At 39.0% G+C, this 27,855-nt stretch overlaps 1 protein-coding gene across 1 annotated transcript in view; it reads left to right on the top strand.

Moving 5' to 3' along the window:
* LOC126427097 (proton-coupled amino acid transporter-like protein pathetic) overlaps positions 1-27,855 on the top strand; it is a 161,725-nt gene that overhangs the window by 52,584 nt on the left and 81,286 nt on the right. The window contains exon 3 of the mRNA XM_050089341.1: positions 6,854-6,938. Coding sequence (XP_049945298.1) covers positions 6,854-6,938 — 85 coding nt within the window. The remainder of the gene's footprint in view (positions 1-6,853; positions 6,939-27,855) is intronic.

Below are 27,855 nucleotides of genomic sequence, written 5' to 3'. Positions count from 1 at the left end.
CACTGACCAGGGGCGTCAGTTCTAGTCCACCCTCTTCAGGCAGCGTTGTGAAGTGTGCGGGGTGAAATGATTTAGGACAACAGCATACCATCCCCAGAGCAATGGCCTTGTTGAATTTTAGCACCAAACACTTAAAGCTTCACTGATGTGCCATGGAGGTGAGTGGGCCCTATCATGGGTAATGTTAGGCGTTTGGGCTGTGTACAAAGAGGACCTTGGCGCATCTCTGGTGGAAGTACTATACGGAGAACCCCTCACACTCCCAGCAGAGCTAGTCGAGCCTTCACTCCCTTCGGATCAAATCTGTGACTTGACATTCATGAGGCATGTTAAGCAGCTAATCACTAACATTCACATGCCCCCTCCTCGGCTGCACTCACTTCCCCCTGTATTCCTGCATGAGGACTTAGCATCGTGCACTCAAACTATAGTGATTCGAGAATTTCTGGTTATATTCTAGAGCTACTCAGCCTTCTACCATCTTGAACACACGATATTCTAGATACGAGTGTGGCATAGTAAAATCATTCCTATGTGCGTCACATGTTTGTGTGTGCAGGTTTAAAATTAGTTGGGGAAAGGAAGTAGGCGTGGCAGTCGAACAGCACTGACAAGTATTGTCGGGCAATCCATAGATGTTTTAGTGGAAGAACCATGGAATTATTATGCAGCTCTGTACTTATTGTGTCATTGACTACTGTCATGTGAAAGAAGAACAACTGAAAAAGAAATCTAGCTAACTCTTAATCCAGCTTTGGTAGAGGCAATTTCTGTTTTTATGATTCATGTGGAGTAGACTCATAATTATTAAACCAACTTCTTTATCAATGTAATTAAATTTGTTTCTGACATTGGACAGAGCGAGTGACTTACTGGAAGTCATATATGTATGTGGAAAGTGAGAATTTTATTCTGTATGGAGTTCAAATATATCGTTGGTTAACGAAAAGTAAAGTTCGCGTATCTACTTATTTCACAAGTAGAGGGAGACGCTTACATATTCCTGTACCTAGCATCATTCTATGGAGACAAAGTCAAGAGAGTTTTCCAGCAGCCAGCTAGCCAGCAAAGAACATCAGCTGCGAATCTCAAGTAAGTCACCTCATATAAAAGAAGTGGGAAGTTTGTACATCTACTTCTCGCTTTAAATCACTGTCAAAAACATTAGAATGTGGTGACCAGTGTGAAAGGACCCGAGAAAATGGGAGTATACAGCTCTCACACACATCGCAGGGACACAGTCATAGAAACCAACCTACACTGACACCACCGGCACCAGCTGCTGTTCACCAGTGCTGACCTGCCTTTACATCCGCTCACCCATGCAACAAGACTTCTACACCAGGTGAGCATGAAACAAAATTTCATTACTTTAGGTTAAGTGGTACATACTGTTGAGTGAACTTTTATTGTGTAATTATAGTTTGTAAAGTTAATTTTAAAAGCTTACTAGGGCTAAAGCACATAAAAGCATGGACAATATACAACAAATTGAGGACACTCAAGAACCAGATATGTGTATGAGAGTTAGCAAAGAAACACCTGACTGTGCTGAGTTGGTAAATTTAATAAAAGCTCAGAGTGCGACTCTGAGTTTGATAAATTCCCAATTAAATACCCAGAGTGAAGTTTTGAATGCTCAGAGGGAAACTCTAAATGCAAGAAGTGAAACTCTAAATAATCAAGTGACTGTTTTTAAACCTGCACACACAAACATGTGATGTGCAGTAGGTAGGATTTTACCATCCCACATTTGTATCTAGAATATCATGCTCAGGATGGTAGAGGGCCGAGTGGTTCTAGAATTTATACAAAAATTCTTGAATCACTACATATCACCCCCCTCATATCGAACACACAGTAGTTTATACATAATCATTCATAACAACATTTCACATCTTAACAATATACATTTCTTTACATAGGTTTATATACATACCTCTCCTTTCTATAACAACAATATTTCTCTTATTGTTTCTCTATTCTTTTCTTATTTTACTTCAACAATAAGACATGAACATTCACTTGAGGTTTTAGTCACTTTTCTAATATTCAGGAATTGTGAGGACTTTGTCTCTTTTCTTTATTTTCTTTTTCAATCAAAAGCCTCAGGTGTTTATGATGCATGAGTAATCTATTTTCCATTCTTATCTTTTTGTACTAGCTTTTTCCTAGTATGTACATTTTCATTAGTTGTAGCTTGGAGGAACTCTGGGTGAAATAAAAGTGTTCTTTTGCCACTCATTTATTTCTACAAAACAGAATAATGCTAGTCGTTCATAGAATTTATGCTTTCCAGAATAATTCCTATAAAATTTGTGACTTTTGTCATGATACTGTCCCATTCTCCTAAGATCAGCACCTATTCCTTGCTGGAGGGTTGACCTTATTAGAGCACTTCCTCTTTCCATTCTGGTGGGTTCGCCCCTTATAAAACATCCCTATTTTTAGAACACACGTAGGTATGCCTCACCTTTATACTTAGTGAATGCTTGGTACACCCCCCTTATCCTTTCTGAGCAGGCCTCATGGTTCATTACCCTTTTATACATTTCTATGTAGAACATGATTAAGTATTTTCTGGTAAAGATATAAATCTATCTTAAGCTTCACATTTATTCTTTAATACATCATTTGCTCTCCGGAGTCCTCTACTTATCAACTTCTGTGCTTTCAATAGATACTATGTCAACATATACTATTCATGTCCCACTATCCTTCAATTCATTAGAATATTTCTTATACTGTCATTTCTAATTGATCATCATGATTGACATTCTCTCCTGCTTTCGTTTTCTCTCTTTGCTCATGACTCTTTCTTAGTTTATATACACTTTTTCTTATGTATATTCAATGTAGAACTGTCATAGCTTCCTGTATATGTGTGCGTATTTCTAGATGTATGCTCAACGCCATGGCATGCGATGACACTGTCTGACCGGCATTCAGTCCTCCATACTTGGGCCTGCACAGAGTCATCTTGCAGTGTAACAACATGTTCAAAGTGCTCATTGCCGGGAAGCCTCGAACTGTATCCATCTGCCATCTCAAACCAGCGTGGTCTCTAGGAGAACTGCTCGATATCCCACCCAGTCAGTTCCCACCTCCTGCTACACCCACCTCGCACGAGGTATCTACTGACGATCTGTGGGTGAGTGACAACCATCCTGGCATGTGTGACATTACCTACTCCCAGTCATGTGATAGAGCTACAGGTGTGTGTGACATCACCCTACAGAGTGACGGATGTGATGACTCCCTCTGTAGGCAGCCCCCCCCCCCTCTCCCCTGTTAGGATTTAGTGACGTATCAGGGCCCAGCCTTGGAACATGTGACATCGCTGACAATGATTCATGTGGAGATGCTGTCACCCCCTCTATGGAAATGGTAGTTAATGTCAACACTGATTTCATTTGCAGTTCTAAAGTGTTTTTTGTTGTGCATCATGATAACATATTTGTATTCTATGAACTTGCCAGCTTCCCAATGACAACTTGACTCACATTCGCCTTCTCCAGTCTGTCCCCTTGCCTGTTGGTACTGAGCTGTGAACGGTAAAAGTCCATCGCACTGCAACAGGCATTCAGGTTTGCTAACCCGGCTCTTCACAATCCATTGTCCCTTCCCCAGATCCCTCCACTGCTGTACAAGGATTAGCCTGGTCAGGCAGGACCATCCGCCCCTCTTGCTGGCTCGAAGACTTCATTTACTAATGTAATGTAATGTATTGTTTCTGTTTAAACACCCTCTTCCTCCCCCCTGAGTGCTTCCTTTACATGTATGCCCACATATTTGCCTTTGTGCTCCACACTCCAGGTGGGGGAGGGGAGGGCAGGGGGGAGGCTAATGTGGTGACTATCAACCAAATTGCGTATGACATCTTTGTTTTCCAAGCTCTTTGTGAGCCTCTGTGGCCGCATGGGAAACAGTAAACAAGTGTGTACAGAGAATCACCAAGATGTGTATATCCATATATGTGTGCTTCAGACCAATAAAATAGTGCATATTACATGTGGTATAGTGTACATCATTGGATCCAGCAATCCTACAACACAAAACCCATATGTTTTCGAATAGAGCCAAATAAATGCTTTAAGGATCCTAGTAGTTCTTCTTCCAAATGTTTATAATTAGTACAGAATTTATATTTGTTTATAAGTAAAAAATGAAATCAAAGTCATGAAACAATTACTAATTTCACCCTATAATGATCCGTAGCAAAAGGTATTAACTAGGAATGGTCAAAATAAAGTAGGAAATTAATTAGCTACACAAAACTAAGCACAAAACTAGACCTGGTGCTATATTCCTTAAGACTGAGCGCCAACCTTTCTGATTTATGGAAATGCAGATTATACTCATGCATGTTATGGTAATTAGGTAAAAATAAAAAAAAATGAGTTTAAGGAGGCAGATGGCAAAACCAGAGAGGAAATAAAGAGATGCAAGCTTGCTTCATCACAAGTTCAATCAATTTTTTTAAAAACACGAACAAACTTAATTTACCATAACATAATTAAAGAGACAGTCAATGCTGTGAAAAATGTTCTTTTCTCAGTTACTTAAAACACTTTCCGTTCAACTCAAATCCTAGCTTAGTAACTCCATGACCATGTTGATATTCATAACAGTAAAACAAATATCTATATGCTGAAAATTGGAGGCCTGCTAACACTGAGCATTGCTCCTTGTTATGCAGATAATGGAAATTTTTAATCCTTGAATATAGGTAAGCAGATTATTTATAGAAGAAGCAGCCGACAAAATTTTTTTTATATTATTTTAAATATATGGTGAGTCTCAATTTTTAATTTTGTTTCAGAGGGAATCTTGGTAAGAACCTAAACAGAGTATCGATCATCATCTGAATTCATGGCAAGGAACAAGTATTTTTCTGTCTTGTATTGTGGTTCTGTAAATTATAATTTATCTGAAGTTGATTTTTATTATTAGAAATAAAGTCAATTGAAGTGTGAATGCACTGACAAGTTATTCTTTGAGGAGGCCTCTGTAGAACCTATGCGTATCTACTTTACACAGTACTCATACTATTTACATTTGGATTGTTTGAAACTTCTTGGCAGATAAAAACTATGTCTTGGCTGAAACTCAAACTCAGACCTATTGCAGGGTAATGCTCTACGTGGGCATGACTCATGGTGTGCCCTCACAGCATTACTTCGACCATTATCACTCTCCTATCTTCCAAACTTCACAGAAGTTCTCCTGCGTACCTCATGGGACTAGCTTTCTTGGAAGAAAGGATATTGTAGAGAAATGGCGTAACCACAGCCTAGGGATTGCTTACAGAATGAATCTTTCATTCTGCGTTAGAGTGTGTGCTGATCTGAAACTTCCTGGTATATTAAAACTGTATGACAGATGGGGACTCAAAGGGCATTTCACCATATGAAAAAACATTACAGGTGAAAAGATAATATTTGCAAGGGGTACATCTGTCTGTACTACACCTGATCATCTCCTACCCTCCTCTCCTGCATGGGCAGGGTCAGCTTTGTATTTTCAAATGGGAACCCTCCATTTTTATTGCATATTCGGATCCTACACTGGAAACTATGTATGGTTTACTGAAACCATTGTTTCCTATTTGTGGTAGATGACGTTGTAATCAGCATTGTCAAGTGTGCCTGTTATGCAGTTAAGAACCGAAGCATTTGACTCTACATTTCACTTATGATGTAAATGGAAATTGTTGTGCCATAACAGTGGATATCCATGTCTGAAATTTACTTCAGTGTTGCAAATCTGATTATACACTACAATATGGCAAGTCTTTTCAAAGTCTGGGTAGAGGTTCTCTTATTCCATTGTAAAACATAAAGACATTCCTAAAAATTAAATTTAGGTTCTTTCAAAGCCATGGCTTCTTGCAAACAATGGCTGCCTAACAAAAGTTTGCAGAACATACTGCACAAGTGAAGTACATTGTATACAAGGTGTTTGTTTAAACCTCACTGAACTGAATATCTCAAAAATGATACATCATATGGAAAACCTGTTCTTGGTGAAAACATGGTATTAGTAAAGGGGACATCTGCCTGAGCTAAGACCATCCATGATGCATGGGTGGTGTCAACTTATTATTTAGATAGGAAACCACCATTTTATTGGATTTTTGGATTCTTTGCCAAAAGATACAAACAGTTTACTTAAACCATTGTTTCCCATTCATGGTAGATGGTGCTGTAATAGACATATACCAACTGTGCCTGTTTTTGCAATTAAGAACCAATGCACTTCATTCTCCATTTAGTTTATGATGTAAATGTAAACCTTTGCAGTCTAATGGTTGATACTGATGTTCAAATTTTACTAGAGTATTGCAAATGTGATTGTACAATGCAAATTACATTGCTAGACATTGACATTTATGGCAAATAAGCTACTTGTATGATAATGTAGTTTTCTGTTAACTTTGGGGTTGATTGTGGTGAGTCCCCACAGAATTGGTCCGCTTAATTTCAGTGGCCACTCTAGAAAACCACCATCAGGTTGACTGATTTCTGTGTGTGTTTCTGTCCAACCACCATAACTGTCTTGCTAACCATTAATTGGCTACCAGCAGAACACAAACCACAACCATTATAATAAGATAAAATGTCTGTGAAGTGATAATGATAGGCACTCCTGCCATGGACACTCATTGAAATCAAACCCCCAATGGTGAGAGGCAAGAGATTCACCAAAAACAAGCACCTCAATGCTGAGAAGAAATGGGATGCACCAATATCAAGCATCCCAATGGTAACAGAAGACTATTACATCCACATTGCTGTTCCTGAATCACACTAAATGCTGTGATTGTAACTGATGTTCCTTTTATTATTTACAGGTACACTATCCTTATAGGTTTGTTTGCAACATACTTTGGCACCTGCAGTGTGTACACAGTCATTGTGGCCAACAACATTCAACAGGTATGTCAGATGAATGAAGGGGTATTACAAGGGAGATGTACAAACAAATTGGTTTTCCCTCTCTCATCTCTCATTAGTGTAACAACAAGATGAATTGCTCTGCTAACTAACTTTCTCCACCAGAATTTATTCCACATGGCATTCATCAAAACTCTACTTTCTGAACCACTTCCTACTTCTTTACATATTCTTGTAAAGTATACTATTGTGAGTCTGTGGAAAAAGCTGTAGGAGAAAGTGTTGTACTTTGAAGATAGTGTGTGTAGCAATACATGATTTTCCTGAATAGTTTTTCAATCTAGCGACCGATCTTAGAATCAGATGATGGAAGGTGCAGTAGAGACTGCCACGAGCAGTTTCTGGCATTTTCTATTATTTCTGTTGTTGTGAGGTAGAAGGTTGAGTTTTGTGCATCATTTTTAACCCTTTTAGTGCCAAATACGATCTGATCGTGATCCAGATTTTCGGCGAAAAATGCCAGTAACGATCTGATCATGATGTCTTTCTCATTCGCTAGGAAATACTAACAACTTTGCCTTCAAGTGCGGAAAAAATGAATGAGAAAGGCATCACGATCAGATCGTTACTGGCATTTTTCGCCGAAAATCTGGATCACGATCAGATCGTATTTGGCACTAAAAGGGTTAAATATTTTGAGCTCTACACATGTAAGTACCATACAATGTATTAAAGCTATTGGAAGATATTATTAATTCTTCAGTTACAGAATTTTATGGTGAGTTGATCACTATACATTTTTAAAATTGTTCATACAATGTTTGGATGTTTAAGCCATACTTTTTGAGTCATGCACAATCTTTTACATAGAAATGGAACATGTCATATTTGCAAATGAGTTGAGTTTCTTCAATATTGTCAATATTGGAAAATGGTTTTGGTTTTCAGTACCTTCTGTTTCATAATCTGTTTAATTTGTAATATTAAATACAGTACTGACAAAATTTCCTTAATTTCAGCACTTTTAATTTGAACACAATTTTTGTTTCTTGAACATGACCATGTTTGTACCTTGGAACAGTTTTACACATTTTGGAAAACCTTACTTTTCTGGAGTAATTTTTGTAATTTCAGATAAAGACTGCACCACACAAAAAAGTGAATGCTATCATTTAAAATGGAACTAATGAGTATTCTTAACTTATATTACAGTCCTGTCTACAGGTGAACATCTGAAGACTGTTCCAAGGTACTACACTTTCCCCTACAGTTAAGCTTCACTGTGGTTTCCTAATACATTCTGGATTGGTACTGAGATTAACCTTTGAACACAACTGAGCTGAAATCACATTCAGCATCAAATAACTGAGGTTACAGTGTGAATTCAAGCACATGGAAAAATTCAACTGTTGAAAAATAATGAACTGTTTATGTCATCCCATTGACCCATACTTCAAACCCTTGCCACAAACACCCTACCGCAAGTCTCTACCACAAAATGTCTATCCTAAAGCATCTGTTTCAAACCCTCTACTGCAAACACATTCCCTAACCCCCTTCCCAAATTACCTGAACAAACTTCCTGTCCCAGTCTCTCTTCCCAGATATCTAAACAAACCCTATGGCCCAGACTCTCTGCTCAGACACCCTACATTAACTCCTCTTACTCAAATCCTCTTCATCAAAATACCAGCCAAAGCCCCTACCTCAAATCCATGATGAGATCCCTGGCCGAACAATCTGTGACAACTGCCTCACAGCACAATACCCTGTGCAAACCACCTAACCCAAAAACACCCTTCCTAAACTCCCTGCACTACAAAAACCTTGCCTCATAAAACCTGTAAAACTACCTGCCCAAACCCACTGTCCATATATGGATGGTAATGTGCAGTTAACAAATCTATTAATTTACCACTGTGGTGGAGTAGTACACATGTAAAGAAGCTTCATACTTTAGCGCCCAAACTTCTATTAACAATCAAAACGGTTTATAGTAATGGGCTCTATAAAGAACGAAACTGTGTGCACAGTGAACTGCAGAATCTGAACGAAAAGATTTACTGAGAAACTTCACTTTACATACAAAAATAGGGCTTAGTTGGACAGTTGATGTGAACACCATATTTCTGTGCTGGATAGACAATGTCAATATTCTCCAGCAATTTCTTTAGTGCACTGTTATGTTATTATTTCACAGCGGTGAATCTCATTTTCTGACATCTCCATATGTAGCCACATTACAGGTCTTTCCCCACAAGCTTTTCCTTGATCATCACAAACACACACAGCTATATTAAGAGCACACACCACAAGAATGACAGACTGCCATAGGCTATTATGATAAATAAAGCCTCTGCTTACAGACATAAAAAAATGCTTTACATACAGAGTGGTTATAATTAAACTTTCATTATTTGAGCTGGTGTACATAGAAAACTGTTTACTGTATGGGTACCAGACAGAAATGATGTTCAAAGGGTGAGCTCAAGGATTTGCATTCATAGTAGTGTTAGTATCATGACTTGCCTTTAGGTGCTGTAATGAATCATATTATTATTATTTTTCCTCTCGTTCTTTATATGTGTGTGCATGCATGTGTGTGTGTGTGTGTGTGTGTGTGTGTGTGTGTGTGTGTGTGTGTGTGTGAGAGAGAGAGGGTGGACATATAACGATTTCCGCCATATTAGTATTTATCAAAAATGTGTATTATAATGGCACATTAAAGAAGTGTTATAAAAGTTATTATGGAGGCTTGGTTTATATATGACTGCTTATATTAATAAACACATCTGTTCATCATTTCACCCGCACCGAGAATCCTACATCAAGAGGATCTAAGCAGACAAGAAAAATTTGCTTGAGCAGAGGAGGAGCGATCTGGAACCAGTATTGTCGTATCAATCTATGCATAATAGCGGTAACAGGAGAAAGAAGTACGTAAATTTATTGATGTTAATCTAAAAATGTATTGACTTCAAAGGTCTGTTGATGTTAGTGCCAGTTAAAGTTCACTCAGGATATGTCTACTTTCCAATTTCTTTCAATTAGTCTTTCCAATTTTTTTAAATTATTCAAGCAGCAATTACTAAACAGTTTCCATTATATGTGTATATATTATATTTTATGCCCCCCCACCCCGTATTCTTGTCACTATTCAGTGCCAGTACTCACTGCCAAAATACTCTCTGCAGTTGCCAGCCCAAAATCAATCGCTCAAACACCCAGATACATCAGCTGTTAATTCACTGCATCAAAACCCAGTATCCGAAACACTATTCCACATACCATTCCACAAATACTATTTGTGGAATGCAAGTGCTTTTGCTGCCTATCAACAGTAACGGGGGACAGAGACTTCCCCTACTCTCTCAATGACAAGCCAAGTGTACCTTCTGAATGCACTTGTGGGAGACAAAGGGTTGCACAGTTAAATATTGTTATAATTTTGTAATTTAATATAGAATAATGCAGATGTGAGAAACACTAATCTTGAGCCAAATCGTTGAAGTAGTTTCCACAAAAATCACACTGTTTCATAATTTTACATTCGTCAAGGAAAAGAGACATAAGGCTGAAATTTTGAGAGTGTTTGCGGTTTTTTATGTAAAAATAAGATGTAGATAGTTTTGAAATTTTTAAGGAAATGTGAATTTTTAACTTAAAGACAAAAAAACTTTTTCTTAGTATATTATCCTATAGTTAAATGTTAGCCAGAGTATAGAAAATACAGCAGTATATTATATATAACAAGTAATCAGGAAGTACTAGATTACACTACATTTAATGGCTTTTGCAAAGTATAGCGATAACAAAAAAAGACAGTTCAGAGGGTAGTGCTCATTCAAGGTTCCATTGAAAAAATTGAAGCAGCCACAATATTAATAAGTTGTGACAGTAAAAGTAAAGTGAAATGTTCTTCACAAACAGATTTACAATAAAAAAAGTCACAGAGACAATACCATCTCAATTGGAGAAGCCATTAATAATTTAACACATGGAGAGGTTGGTTTATAGAAACAGAGGAAGGGACACTGGAACTTTAGTAGTGATCATTCCATTTCATGGTCTGCTCCAGATGGAATCAAGGCTATATAAGAAACTTTGGAGCAGTCTATAGTTCGTTCACTCAACATCTTTCACCAACAGTGTTGTTGCTGTCAAACAGGTCAGTGCTGGTCCATGCAATGAACTGCATTGAGATGTTATTTGCAACTGGTAATGTAATCCATTGGATGACTGTGTATGAACAAACTTTAATGCTATCAAGAAATTTGAAACCATGTGATTACAGAACTGTTAGGACTGAACTTTTGTGCAAACTGCAGTATTTGAAATGACTTTTTCGTTTTGGCCTAATGTGGCTTTTGCATTACTCATCATGTTCTTGGTTCATGTGGCAAGTGTAGTATTAAAAATTTACCACTTTTAGGTGAGCAACAAACATTGAATTATTAAAACAACTATTTTCAGAATAGTAAATACAATGAAATTGAATTTTGAGGAGATTTAGGCTCTGGACTATGCAAAGTGCTGTGTTGTGGTAGTAAAGATTGATGTGCTTTATCAAAGATTTTGTGCATGTGAAATATTAAATTTTTAAATATATGTTATTAGTAAAGACAGTGAACTTTTAATTTTTCATCATTATTTCCTTACCCCTTTTCAGACTTGAGAGTATGAATTTATTTTTCAGTTTAGGTGAAGTGAAATGTGGACAACTGGAATGTACATTGTAAGCAACAAGTTTCAGGCTACATTTTGTGTGCTTATCAAAGTAATTTATATGCCCTTGTGGTGTAACAACAGGAAAATGACATGAAAAATGTGCCGCCCCACACTTGCTTAAATTGACAATCCAAATCCCCTGCCCCATACCACTGCACAAACCATCAGTTATATACAACCTGCCTTATCCCAATGCCCAATTCTTCAGCCATATTCTGTTCCCCAAATTTTCTTCAAAAACCCCTGTACTGCCACTACTTCATACCCCTGACCAAAACACCTTGCCACATACCCATGTACTAAATCAACTGCCAAGTCCAATCCCCTCTACTCAAATCACAAAATGGTACCACAAACCATCTGCTTCAAACCCCCTGCACCAACAACATAGTCAATCCATGTGCCCCAAATTCCTCCCTGTCTATTTCCCCTGCCAAATCCCCTGCCCCAAGCCCCTGTATTAAGGTACCTGCCCTAAATTATCACTCAAAGCCGCTTGCTCAGACACTTGCTAAAACCCACTTCCTATAAATCTGATTGAAACCCCTTGCCACCTATTTCAAATCCTTTGGTCCAAAACACCTACATAAAACCTCCAGCCAAAGCCCTATGAATCTATCCCCTGCCCCCCGGCTCAGACCTTCTGCACCAAATAAAACCACCTGCCATATCTCTCTACCTGACACTTCTGATAAAACTGATGGCTCAAAACCCATAATCTACCCAATTACCCTGATAAACATCTTCCCCAGAACTCCTGCACTGAACACCCTGCCACAAACCCTCTTCTTCAATGCCCTGCATCAAACCATGTACCAAAATTTTGTGCTTCAAATTCTCTATCCAAATTCCACACTTCAAACAGTTATCATGAACCCCTCTGCCCAAACACCCTGTTACAAACCTCACACCTCAAACATCCTGCATCAAACTACCTGCTAAAACCCTGATTCTCAGTCCCCTAAACTTGCTTCCCGTGAAAAAGCCTGACCATACTGCCTGACAAAATATTTACTAAGCATGGGTCCTCAGAGGTACACTCACAACAAAACATAGTACCAAATACTTTCCATTTTCACAGTCTAAAGATTTCATTTCACTTGCATAACAAATATATGAAAAGTCACATTACACAGACATAACAGTACACTTTGTATTTTTGCTTTCAATCTTAACAATACTGTTCATCATGGCAGCATACAAGAATAAACTCATGACAGTCTTCATCAGGTGCTAAAAGCCAACTACAATCTTCAGCTGATACAACAAACTGTGTGTAACTCACCTGCATTTGGTGCACTACCTTGACCAAAGATATTCCTACATCACAGTTGGAATACAATCTACTTTCGAAGATGAAAATGTAAGCCTTGATTTGTTCTGAACATAATTGGATTAGAAACTCATACAGTATTGTGAAATGCAGTTTGCATGGTTCTTAAAAATTAAATTTTACTTTTGCTTGTATTTGATGCAGAAATGTAAGGATGTTTATTTTTATGGGATCTTCATAATCTTGATTTTAAAACACAAAATGTTCTTGTTAGCATAAAATAAATGTAGGAAGTATAATAGCTACAAAATACTTCATTGTACTGAGTGCTTTCCTATAAGCCAGGTATTGCATAATTCCCATCTAAAATGGCATCAAAATACTTGAAAGAAAAGGCTCAGTTCAGACTAAAGAGCTCAAACCTTGAAAATTGGAAGGTACATACATCCTGAGTGAACTTTAACTGGCACTAATACCAACAGACTTTCAAAGTTTATACAATTTTAGATCAACAGTCGTCATTTAATTTTACGTACTTCTTTTTCCCGTTACTGCCATTGTCCATAGAGCTTGGTGTAACAATACTGGCTCTGGATCGCCCCTCCTCTGCCCACACAAATTCTTCTTGTCTACTTTGATCCTCTTGATGCAGGATTCTTGGCATGGGCAAAATGATGAACAGCAGCAGTTATTAATAAACTTCATCTCCCTAATAACTTTTATAACACTTTTTTAATGTACAGTTAGAATACACATTTCTGAACAATATTAACACTGTGGAACTCATCATCTGTCCACCCGCTACCACTTATAGAGACAAACAGCTGAATATACAGAAATTAATCAATTGAAGAGTGTATCTCTACTTGTTTTGTTTCTATTCCAACATTACCACTGGTACAAAATAACTTACTGAAAAGAATGAGAGAAGGAAAACAAAATATGATTCAATACAATTGCCCCCCACTGTGCATATGAAGGTGCACAGTATCTGGACTTATTTCCCTTTTTAAGAGTTAATAACCCTGACTGGTATGGGTATAGCCTTTATTTTTCAGCCATTGAGTAATCCTTTATGGTTATCAATTTATATGGGCATATCAGCTTCCCTTAACATATACATACAGAAGTTTTCTTTCATAACAGTGTTCTTGCTGTAACCACATAGTCCCATTTTTGTCAGTCAGTATCTGCCCAGTGTTTACTCACATGTTTAGTCAGAGTGCCTGTGGCATGCATTCTCAAAAGCCTACACTGCGCAAATTCATGAAGCTTGGGTTCAGCAGCTTGATCCTTTGTGAAATCTTCAATGCAGTGACAACTGGTTTCCATATCAGTGGCCTGAGGAATTTATTTCACATCAGTGCTCTCACGTATTCAGCCACCAGCCATACATCCAACATCTGTCAACAAGGTAAGTTTCTTGCTGCTTTTACAATGTTGTCAAGCACAGAAAATTCATGGTTTATGACATGTCGAGCACAGAAAATTAATGTGACACAAAGTATTGATATCTTTAGTTTATCGTGCACACACCCATGTATCTCACTCTCCCACTTAACACTTTGCAGGCAGGTTTTGTATGTTTTTGCACTTTGTTTTTGAGTGGCCCTCTTACCATTGCATTACACAACATTTCTGTAGTGTCCTTTCCACAAAAATAAACTTCTTCTATTCATTTGCTGACATGCCATTATCATTGCTTATATACATTATAGTCTGATTGTCATTTTGTTTAAGTGCATTTTGTTAAATTGTAATCTCATTACATTGTTCAATTCCAATTATGTGAGTACACTTTTTACTCTCATTTGGTTTTACATTCTTTGCATAACATTCATACAATAACAGATTCTGTTTATGGCATAAACTGACATACATTTCATTCCAATTCACAGTGACTTTTTGTCGGAGCATATTTATCAATTTCAAAGAATTAAAGAAGTAAACAATAGTTGCTACAATAGATTCTATGTGCTGCTCAAATAACTATGAATGGCCTCGCCCCTCTAACATTCTCCAGGAAGGATCTACACACTACAGGGTTGAGGAAATTGCATGGAAAGGCATTTATGTGCTCAGTTACATCTCGTTACTGGTGTTAACTGTGATCCCAAGAACCAAATACTTTCTCGTTTATAAACACAGTTTAAAGCTGATGATACCAATCGCATTGAATGCTTATTTAGTGTTCAGAGTGCAGCTCAATATTTACTTGTTATGTTCATTGTATAAAGGATAACCATTTCATATATACAGAGTTATATCTCCAATACTATATGTTATGTACAACAAGAGTACAACAGTGTTTACATAAGCAACAAACGTGCAAAAAAGTTCAATGTAAATCAGGTTTTTGATGCTTTCATGGGTAGTCGATGCTCACAGAAGTTTGGTTTCGACCCCTTGATTATTTGGTAGTGCTTAATATTAGTTTAGCATCGTGATATGTGACACACTGCAACTGTGTTCTTCTACACATATTTTCACACTATCACATTCATACTTATCAAAAAGTTATAACTATATTTGTCTTGCAGTGCAGTCCTTCTCATTTTTATATGGTACCTAACACTCTGCAAGCGTATATCTTTCTTCACTTCAGGATATGTCAATGCATCGTTCCCTGGAAGAAAACGTCATACTAACTTAAAACTAAATCTTCATAGATAAGTGTACAGTGGCTCGATGGCTACTAATATATATATATTTGTGCTATGACACACTCATTTAATGTCATGTCTGTGTCTCTACTTACCTTATAAATCTGAAAGATAAAGTGTATTATAGACGTGGTGTGACCTCTTATTCAGTTTGCCACTTACATTGTACTCGCTTGTTTAGCTGCAGCAAGTGTTTTCTGGTCCCTCAATTATAATTAGTGCATGTACTTTCAGTGCTTAAATTTGTAAATATATAGATATAATGTATGTAGTAGCATAACTTCAGTGAATATCTTGTAGTTTAGGATCCCTTTCCACGTATATAATCCCTTAGCTTATCTTTGTTTGTGTGTATTGTGTAGATAGTCATAGTTGTAGTATAGACTCTCCCTTAATTTTCTATGTCCCTGTTTATGCAATAGGCTTTACAAATGCTAGTGCAAGCTGTAGCTCATAGGGTTGGTTTGTTTTGGGTGCTCCAATACTTTCAGCTGTGTCTGGCACACACATGCTTGCAGTTTGTTGACTAGATTTACCCCCAATGCGCATGTGCTGCATCTCTCTGTTACCATTAACATCCCAGCAAGTTGTGTATTGCATTGCCTGCTACCATGCGTTTCACTAGTTCATTTATTCATTTACAACTGGACTAAGTGCAAGGCAAAGTGTTGTGCTTAAAGTATCATCATATCTAAACATATAAAAGTAAAATTCTTCCTTGTTACATCCACTCGCCTTATCATTTACACATTTGACATATGAGAAAAAACAAAAACAAAAATTTTCCTTATCATCTAACAACATAAATTATGGAATGTGAATTTCCAGCATCCTAAATCTAATATTATTGGTTCAAATGGTTCAAATGGCTCTGAGCACCATGGGACTTAACATCTATGGTCATCAGTCCCCTAGAACTTAGAGCTACTGAAACCTAACTAACCTAAGGACATCACACAACACCCAGTCATCACGAGGCAGAGAAAATCCCTGACTCCACCGGGAATTGAACCCGGGATAATATTATTATACATATACACAAATTAGTGGGAATACAGACCTTTTTCAATATACAAACATTCTCAAGTCTTTGTGCGGGTAAAGGCCCTTGTCTTCACCAGTGTTCATGGGTGCCAATCTGCATGCCCCTGGATGGGGGATTGTAGTAATTATGTATGGTTCAGTGTATAGTAATTGCCACTTATGGTTCAGTTTTCCAATTTTTGTGGATTTGGGATGTGTTCTAAGTAACACCTTTTGTCCTGTATAAAATTGTGTTGTACCTTTCAGCTTTCTGTCATAAATTCCTTTCCTATATTTAGTCCAGGTTTCAAGGTTGATTACTGCTAGTCGTATTTTATCATCCAGTGATAATTCTGGTGTCAGTATCTTGGGAAAAGGTTTTTCCCACACTCTACCTGTTTGCAAATGATCATCAGCTCATTTGGTATAAATCCATTTGATGTGTGGGGTAGGTTGTTAGCAACTTGTACGAAAGGAGTGACATATTCAGTTGACATGTTATGTTTATGAGGTATATAGATCCTCACAACCCTGTTGAATTCCTTAAACAACCTTTCTATGGGGAATGCTATGGTATGAAATTTGGATACTAAAATGTGCTTGATATGTTTGGAATCTACAAACTCTTTCCATTTACATCCCCCCAAGAACCATGGGCCTTGCCATTGGTGGGGAGGCTTGCGTGCCTTAGCGATAGAGATAGCCATACTGTAGGTGCAGCCACAACAGAGGGGTATCTGTTGAGAGGCCAGACAAGCGTGTGGTTCATGAAGAGGGGCAGCAGCCTTTTCAGTAGTTGCAGGGACAACAGTCTGGACGATTGACTGATCTGGCCTTCTAACACTATCCAAAACAGCCTTGCTGTGCTGGTACTGTGAACGGCTAAAAAGCAAGGGGAAACTATGGCTGTAATTTTTCCCGAGGGCATGCAGCTTTACTGTATGATTAAATGATGATGGCGTCCTCCTGGGTAAAATATTCCGGAGGTAAAATACTCCCCCGTTCGGATCTCCGGGCGGGGACTACTCAAGAGGACGTCATTATCAGGAGAAAGAAACTGGCGTTCTACGGATCGGAGCGTGGAATGTCAGATCCCTTAATCGGACAGGTAGGTTAGAAAATTTAAAAAGGGAAATGGATAGGTTAAAGTTAGATATAGTGGGAATTAGTGAATTTCGGTGGCAGCAGGAACAAGACTTCTGGTCAGGTGAATATAGGGTTATAAATACAAAATCAAACAGGGGTAATGCAGGAGTAGATTTAATAATGAATAAGAAAAATAGGAGTGCAGGTAAGCTACTACAAACAGCATAGTGAACACATTATTGTGGCCAAGATAGACATGAAGCCCAAGCCTACTACAGTAGTACAGGTTTATATGCCAACTAGCTCTGCAGATGACGAAGTAATTGAAGAAATGTATGATGAAATAAAAGAAATTATTCAGATAGTGAAGGGAGATAAAAATTTAATAGTCATTCGTGACTGGAATTCGGTAGTAGGAAAAGGAAGAGAAGGAAATGTAGTAGGTGAATATGGATTGGGACTAAAAAATGAAAGAGGAAGCACAGAGCACAATTTAATCATAGCTAACACTTGGTTCAAGAATCATAAAAGATGGTTGTATACATGGAAGAAGCCTGGAGATACTGACAGGTTTCAGATAGATTACATAATGGTAAGACAGAGACTTAGGAACCATGTTTTAAGTTGTAAGACATTTCCAGGGGCAGATGTGGACTCTGATCGCAATCTATTGGTTATGAACTGTAGATTAAAACTGAAGAAACTGCAAAAAGGTGGGAATTTAAGGTGCTGGAACCTGGATAAACTGAAAGAACCAGAGGTTGTACAGAGTTTCAGGGCGAGCATAGGGGAACAATTGACAGGAATGGGGGAAAGAAATGCAGTAGAAGAACAATGGGTAGCTTTGAGAGATGAAGTAGTGAAGGCAGCAGAGGGCCAAGTAGGTAACAAGACGAGGGCTAGAAGAAATCCTTGGGTAACACAAGAAATACTGAATTTAATTGATGAATGGAGGAAATATAAAAATGCAGTAAATGAAGCAGGCAAAAAGGAATACAAACGTCTCAAAAACAAGATCAACAGGAAGTGCAAAATGGCGAAGCAGGGATGGCTAGAGGACAAGTGTAAGGATGTAGAGGGTTATCTCACTAGGGGTAAGATAGATACTGCCTACTGGAAAATTAAAGAGACCTTTGGAGAACAGAGAACCACTTGTATGAATATCAAGAGCTCAGATGGAAACCCAGTTCTAAGCAAAGAAGGGAAAGCAGAAAGGTGGAGGGAGTATATAGAGGGCCTATACAAGGGCAATGTACTTGAGGACAATATTATGGAAATGGAAGAGGATGTAGATGAAGATGAAATGGGAGATACGAAACTGCATGAAGAGTTTGAGAGAGCACTGAAAGACCTGACTCGAAACAGGGCCCCGGGAGTAGACAACATTCCATTAGAACTACTGATGGCCTTGGGAGAGCCACTCCTGACAAAACTCTACCATCTGGTGAGCAAGATGTATGAGACAGGTGAAATACCCTCAGACTTCAAGAAGAATATAATAATTCCGATCCCAATGAAAGCAGGTGCTGACAGATGTGAAAATTACCGAACAATCAGTTTAATAAGTCACGGATGCAAAATACTAACGCGTATTCTCTACAGACGAATGGAAAAACTGATAGAAGCTGACCTCGGGGAAGATCAGTTTGGATTCCGTAGAAATGTTGGAACACGTGAGGCAATACTGACCCTACGACTTATCTTAGAAGCTAGATTAAGGAAAGGCAAACCTAAGTTTCGAGCATTTGTAGACTTAGAGAAAGCTTTTGACAATGTTGACTGGAATACTCTCTTTCAAATTCTGAAGGTGGCAGGGGTAAAATACAGGGAGCGAGAGGCTATTTACAATTTGTACAGAAACCAGATGGCAGTTATAAGAGTCGAGGGGCATGAAAGGGAAGCAGTGGTTGGGAAGGGAGTGAGACAGGGTTGTAGCCTATCCTCGATGTTGTTCAATCTGTATATTGAGCAAACAGTAAAGGAAACAAAAGAAAAATTCAGTGTAGGTATTAAAATCCATGGAGAAGAAATAAAACGTTTGAGGTTCGCCAATGAGATTGTAATACTGTCAGAGACATCAAAGGACTTGGAAGAGCAGTTGAATGGAATGGACAGTGTCTTGAAAGGAGGATATAAGATGAACATCAACAAAAGCAAAACGAGGATAATGGAATGTAGTCGAATTAAGTCGGGTGATGCCGAGGGAATTAGATTAGGAAATGAGACACTTAAAGTAGTAAAGGAGTTTTGCTATTTGGGGAGCAAAGTAACTGATGATGGTTGAAGTAGAGAGGATATAAAATGTAGACTGGCAATGGCAAGAAAAGCGTTTCTGAAGAAGAGAAATTTGTTAACATCGAGTATAGATTTAAGTGTCAGGAAGTCGTTTCTGAATGTATTTGTATGGAGTGTAGCCATGTATGGAAGTGAAACATGGATGATAAATAGTTTAGACAAGAAGAGAATAGAAGCTTTCGAAATGTGGTGCTACAGAAGAATGCTGAAGATTAGATGGGTAGATCATACAACTAATGAGGAGGTATTGAATAGGATTGGGGAGAAGAGAAGTTTGTGGCACAACTTAACTAGAAGAAGGGATCGGTTGGTAGGACATGTTCTGAGGCATCAAGGGATCACCAATTTAGAATTGAAGGGCAGAGAGGAGGGTAAAAATTGTAGAGGGAGACCAAGAGATGAATACACTAAACAGATTCAGAAGGATGTAGGTTGCAGTAGGTACTGGGAGATGAAGAAGATTCCACAGGATAGAGTAGCATGGAGAGCTGCATCAAACCAGTCTCAGGAATGAAGACCACAACAACAACAACAAAATATGAGGCATTATCTGTTAACGTGACTTCTGGTTTTCCTACTCTTGCATAATAATTCTCTTTAATTCATTTATAATTGAATTGGCTGTAACTTTCTGTACAGCATACAGTTCTACATATTTTGTGAAAATATCATACAGGCTACTATATATTTTACTCTCCCCTTGCCTCTGTGATAGGTCCAGCCACATCGAACAACACATTTTCTAGAGGTTTCTTAGCCACTCTGGGATGTAGTTCTATCTGTTTGTAGATGTTCGAATGTTTTGCTTTCTGGCAAACAATACACTTTCTTACCACCTGTAGTACTCTTCATGTAGGGTTGGGGAAATAACAATATTTACCTATATTATCAGTGTATTTTGCAGAGACATAATGGTTCCAAGTATTGTGTGTGTGTAAGATAAAATCATTCACATATTCCTCTGGCAAACACACACACCATTATTCTACTTCAGGAGGGTTCCTATGGAACAGAACATCTTTGTGAATAGTGACAAACCTTTTTAATTTTTCATCACTGTTGTGTGTGAGTTTTGCCCTGAACTTACTCCAGCGTATGTCTTCCTGCCGTAATTGCTCCACGTGTTACACATGTGAACATAGTATGGTCAGAGTGTTTTGTCCTCCATCAACATAGCTCTTATTTCACCTTCCTGCTCTAAAAGATTGTTGAATTCCTGTAAGCCTTGTGATAGTTGAGAAAGAGCATCAGCCATTCTGTTTTGATTACCTTTTATGTATACTATTTCAAAATCAAATTCTTTAAGAGACATACACCACCTGGCTTTCCATTCAGTGTAGCAATTTAAAAGTTAACAAAATTAATAGGGACTGATGGTCATAGTATTCTTTTGTGTGTTTACCCCAAAGGAAATATTCAAACTTTTTAAAGGACCAAATTACAGCCAAACCCTCCAACTCCATGACTCTACATGAACTTTCAGCTTCAGATAAGGTGAGACTGGCAAAACTAATTACTTTAGGGAATCGATTTCCCTCTTCTTCTAACATTTGAAAAAGGCATGCACTCAGCAGACCGTGAGAAGATGCGTCGATGCGTCAACGAAAATCTTTCTTCATGTCTGGTTGAGATAAAATATTAGCATTTAATAAGGCTTGCTTGATGTTTTCGAAATTGGTTTGACATTGCTTGTCCCATAACCAAGTTTTGTTGTTCAGGAGAAGATTGAGTAAAGCATCACTGTTCATAAGTTGGTTAGGGATGAATTTCCTGAAAAATGACACTAGGCCTAAGCATGCCTTTAATTGTCTCTTGTTTTGAGGAATAGGGCAGTTCCTAATGGTATCAAGTTTTTTAGGATCTGGCAGTATGTATTCTGAAGAGATTATGTGTCCTAAAAATTTTACCTTTTCTTGTCTGAAATTAGATTTCTTGAGATTTGCTGTTACTCCATACTCAGAAAAGCAGCTCAATACTTGTTCAATTAATCTTAAATGTTGCACCCAAGTGGGTGTAGCAACTAAAAGGTCATCCACATATACTGTTACCTTAGTCAGAAGTTTGGGCCATAGCACTCTGTCAAATGCAGAGATAAATACACCTGTATTTATGTTAAATCCAAGTGGTACTACTTGAAATTTGAAGTTCCTGCCCCCACATATGAAGGCAGTACTCTTCCGACTTTCTTCATGTATTTTTATTTGTCAATAAGAAGACCGGAGGCTGATTATAGAAAGAAATTTAGTATCATGGAATTTCATAAGCTGTTCCTCTAAATTGTCTGGATGTATTTGGACTGATACAAGAATCTTATTAATGTTATGTGCTTCGAGGACCAAGTGTACCTCACCATCTAGCTTACTCACAGCCAAAATAGGACTACAATAAGGGGAAAATAAGGTTGTATTATGTCCCATTCAAGCTTCCTGTTACTCTCTTTTTCTTACTGCTTCCCTCTTTGTCCATGGTATAGGGTATGAGGTAGGACAAAAAGTTTTGTGAGGATACACTCCCATTTTAAACACAAAATCCTTAATAATACCAAGTCTTTTTTCAAATACACCTATATAAATAGGTATCAGTTCCGTAAGTTCTGCTTGCTGTTCTGGAGACAAGTACTTTGATTCGCTTCCTTTGTGCTTATTGTGTTGATTTTTACTACTTCTGCTGCCAAGTGTTCATTATTGTATGTGTTGACAAACATAACTATGGGATTTACCAGTTGAACTTCAAGGTCTTGAGTAACTTCAGTTTTACATCTATTAGTACTTCACCTGATTAGGTCTATTGCAAATAATTGTTTATTTACAGTGAAATGGCATTGGCCTTTTCCTGTATCAATTTGTACTTGGTGTGTCCTATATGTATCGATACCGATTAAATGATCAACTACTATTTTCTCTACCATCAAAAAATTACGTTGCTAAGAAAACTGTCCTAATTGTACAGAAATTATGGCTTGTATCTTGACTCCTTTCGATTTCTGACCAGTGGCAGATTGTACTTTGCAGTTTTGCACTGGCAGAATGGGTACATGGCCACGTTTCTTCAGTTCTTGAAAAAATCCCTGTGACATCAAATTAGTCTTATCACTTGTGTCAAGCACAATAGGTACATCAAGGTCAAATATTTTGGCTTTGATAGTAGCTTGTGCCTTGCACTCTGTCAAATTTTTCTGCGCACCCTCATTACCTAGATACAGATCATCTCTCACATCATTACCATGACTGTATCTGATGAAGCATGTGTCGATCAAGCTCGTGCCCCCACCCTCCTCCAAGGTTACAGAATGGGGGCCTATCATGAGTGGTTCAAGTTTTCTAGCATTGCGGTGACATCGGTCTCTGAGTTAGACATAACTTCCACTATGTGGACTGTTGGTGTTTGATTACGCCAATTAATATCCTGTGAGGCTCTCGACTGAAATTCTCTTTGCCTGTGTGCATTATTCGGCATATGTGCATTACTTTGCTGGCCAAATTCTGCTGTCTGTGAGTTATTCTGTTGTCTGGTATTGTTTTGTGTTTGCCAAGCTGTAGGCTGATTATGGCCAGTAGCTTGTGTCTGTACATATGGTACGGGTTGGCCATACACTACTCGCCCATTGTAGTTGTTTTTACTAAATTTTTGCCCATTTCTTTTATATCTGCCTTTGAGTTTATGGCTTTCTCCATTGCTGTTGTGATTACTGTTACCATTACCATGGGTCTGTGTGGGGTAAGGTTGCCATTCGTATTGTATTACAAATCCGTTGTTTACTTGTTGGTCTGTAAACCTTCGTTGCACTGTTGGCATATTAACAGGCTTTGGTTGTACTGGTCTCTCTTTGTATATCAAATCAACTGAGTCCAGTGCAGACAGAAAGTATTTGGTGCCACGTTCCGGAATGGTAATGAGTTTTTCCCTAATATGGGCACGGAGACAGCTCTTTCAAATTTTCAAGACAGCTACTTGAGATACTGGTTTCATCCAGTATCTGGTTTTGTTCAAATATCTTTCAAAGTAGCCCCTTAAGCTTCCATACTTGATACTGAATGGAGCTGTGTTGAATACTACGTGTATGAGCCTTTCTTGTATGGCCTCAGACCAATATATATCTAGAAATGCTCTCTCAAAATGTTCAAATAGTGGCAACATTCTGCCATGTCTGTAGCCCATAGCAGAATGTTACCCTGTGTATCTCCAACAACAAATCTAATTTTCTGGGCTTCAGTCCAGGTGTGAGGTAAAACATTTCAAAATGCTGTAGTAAAGACCACAGGGCGTCTTCTTTTCCCTTCAGAGGTAAGTATCGGAAATTGTTGATGCCTAAGTAATCCCTCATCTGCAAGTAAAATTGACAAACATGCAGCACTGTCAGTGACAGGTGTGTTTATGTTCGCTTGTGGCATAGTGCATGGCAACTGTGCTTTCTCAACAGATGCAACTGCTGGCAAGTGTTGTTGCATTGTGAATCCTTCGCTATTTTCCTTCAGTGGTCTAGCCCTGTATTCTGGGTAATGAGGGAAGGTATATAACTTCTTTAAAAGCATGGGTTTGTTTTCTGTCATACGTTATTTTGGAATGTCAGTAGTTTTAGTAACACTGCCTCATAATCTTTCCTCTGCTGTCTTTAAACCCGAATCTATTTTAGCTAGAAGTTGGCTTTCTTTCTCTTTTAGAGCTTCTTCTGCAGTATCTACGTAAGTTTTCCACACTGACACTAACTTTTCAGCAAGGGTGCTCTGCTCTTATCCAGCGCCCCAGCTTCAGCTTTTTCAGTTATTTCCTTTACATCTGCACATAACTTATCTCTCTGTTTTTTGTCAAATTCTGATTCTAAACTTAAACTGGTCTACTCTTAGACTCAACTTGTGTATTTCTTTAGGTAGATTTTTGGATACGTCTTGGAGCTCACTGACTGCATTTGTCACAGTTTTTACCGGCGCATCCACTTGGGATTGCATCTCCTGAATTTGAGAATATGCTTCACTAAGGTTTTGTAACTCACCTGCAAGTTGTTCCTGTTTATAGTCTATGGATGTTACTTTTTCCGTTAACATATTTATATTGCGGGACATGTCGGTAATTATTTCTTGTTTTAGTTGTTTACCGAGCTCTGTGAACGTCTCAGATAATTTGTCAGACAATTCACTGCTTATAGTTTTGCTCACCTCACTGAACCGTTGACTAATACTGCTCTTGAAATTGTTAAATGCCTGATTTTGCTATGTAAACTGTTGTCCTATATTTTCCCGATGTCTTGTGAACTGCTATGTAAATTGTTGTATTATTAGTTGCATGAGTTGTGTCAAATTGTGTGTCTTGCTAGTATTTACATTTCTTTCATGAACTGTTTCCTGTTCTTGCATTCATGACATCACGAGCAAATAATCAAAGAATTTTTGCTGATGCGCGATCCAGTTTCACTATTTGAAAAAATGTTTCCCAGTGAGAACTGATAAATTGTCTCATCAAGAGTCATAAAAGTGACATTGTGATTAGTAATATTACCAGCGTCATAATTTTTTAATAGTGTGACACTAGCGTGGTTGTTTTGGTGGCCATTGGCCTGTTCACGAGTTGCCGCACCTGCCCCCACTCTCGTCCCCCCCCCCCCCTCCCGTCCCCTCCCTCCTCCCCCCTCCACCACACCCCCCACCCTGCCACCCCTCCTGCCTGCCACCCTTCACAGTTCTCGGCCATCAGCTATGGCACTTGTCTTAGAACCCGCACCACGGATGGCCCACGTATACATTACAAAACTAGGTGACTTAACGCTTCCAAACTTCTGCACGCAAAAGAAATCATTCAGGATTTATTAGCATCAGGCATGCTCCGACCATCCAACAGAAACTGGTCTTCACCTATCCACCTTGTTCCTAAAAAGGACGGCTCCTTACACATGTGCGGGGACTACAGATCCCTTAATGCTTGGAGAGTTATTGATAACTATCCCATTTCTCATATCCAGGATTTCACACTATTACTATATGACTCGAAGTTCTTCTCTGTCTTAGATTGTTTGAAGGTGTATCACCAAATTCCTATGCACCCGCCAGATATTCTGAAGCCTATTCAAATACTGTTACATGGCTTACAACTTGAAAAATGCTGCACAGACTTGGCAATGGTTCACTGATTCCATTTTGCTATCTCTGCCTTTTGCTTTTGCTTATCTGGACAACATTCTGATGTTTACCTCCTCTGCCGAGGAACACCAGGTTCACCTTGATGCAGTCCATTCGGCTCTCACGGCCAACGATCAACCATGATAAATCTCAACTCTGTTCTACATCGTTAACATTCCTATGCCATACCGTAATGGCCGACGGCCTCCGACCAATGGATTCTTGCGTAGAAATCATCCTCCCCCTGCCGCTTCCTCTAAGATTATGCTCAACTCTGTCGTTTTATTGGTATGGTAAACTTTTATCGACACCATATCCCTCAGCCTGCCTCCATCCAACTGGACATTACCGATGCCCTTTCTGGCAAAAATACCACAGGGAAATGTAAGTTGAACTGGATCAAACCCATGCTCGATGCATTTGATAATCTCAAAACTGCCATTGTGAAAGCCATCACACTTGCCCACCGTGATGCTGTGGCCTGTGTTTCTATTACAACTGATGCAAGTGACTCAGCTGTGGGCACTGTTCTACAACACCACAGCACTGACTCCACCCAGCCACTCTGCTTCTTTTTTAAAAAAACTAACCAGGAGCTAGTGTAAGTGGTCGTCTTTTGACAGCAAGCTTTTTGTGATTTATGAGGCAATCAAACACTTCCAGTGTGACCTCGAGGGGTGACATTTCACTATCTACTCGGATCACAATCCTCTCATGGATACCAAATGCAACCCGGTGAAGGACCTTCCGCCAAGACGTTTCCACCATATGGACTATATTTGCCAACATTCCTCAGATGCTTGCTAAATCCTCTGTGCAGAGAATGTTGTAGCTGATTATCTATCTTGTATCTCGGTGCTTACCGCACCCTTTAACTTAGATGACCTGGCCCAACTGCAGACCAAAGGCATCGATACAAAGTGATTATTTTTGGACAATGAGTCTTCACTTGCTGTCCAACCTCTTGTCCTGCCCAGGTTGATGACCCCAGTCATTTGCGATGTTTCTATGAGCTCCCCCCGCCCCTTGGTACCATCCGTTCTTCGGAGGGGGATCTTCAATGCTTCACACAACTTAGCCCACTCCAGAACGTAGGCAACGATGAGACTAGTCACTGAATGCTTCATCTGGCCCAGCATGTCGCATGACTGCCACACTTGGACCCACGCATGTGTCCCATGCCAACATAGTAAAGTCGGCAGACATGTGCAGCCTCCTTTAGGCAAGTTTGACATACCAAGGGGATGCCTTCGGCATGTCCACATTGACGTGCTCAGTCTGCTCCCCCATTCCGAGGGGTACAAATACACATTATCTGTGATTGACTGCATAGCCCATTGGCTTGAGGCAGTCCCTTTCATTGACATAACAGCAGAAACTATTGCTCCCACTTTCTTATCCACATGGGTGTCGAGGTTTGGTTGCCCTCTTTCACTCCCTACTGATCAGGAACGACAATTAAAATCCACAATTTTTGCTCGACTGTGCAAGCTGTGCGGTGTAGCAAAATTTCTCACTACGGCCTATCACCCGCAGGTGAATGGCCTGGTTGAACGATGGAACCGAACTCTAAAAGCCCCACTCATAGTCCGAGACCCCGCCCATGAGGAGGACCTGAATGCATTGCTGGCAGAGATGCTATACAGAGAGCCACTCCTCCTGCCAGCAGAATTCATGGAGGATGCACCGTCGGCTGATGCCATTGACCTTTCGTTTGTGGAACTGGTGCATGCGTGTGTCGCTTGCCTATGAACCCATCCACCTCGCCCTCATAACATGCC

This window comes from Schistocerca serialis, chromosome 1, assembly GCF_023864345.2.
Source record: "Schistocerca serialis cubense isolate TAMUIC-IGC-003099 chromosome 1, iqSchSeri2.2, whole genome shotgun sequence".
Taxonomy (NCBI): Eukaryota; Metazoa; Arthropoda; class Insecta; order Orthoptera; family Acrididae; genus Schistocerca; species Schistocerca serialis.
This window is presented reverse-complemented; position numbering and strand designations above follow the sequence as displayed.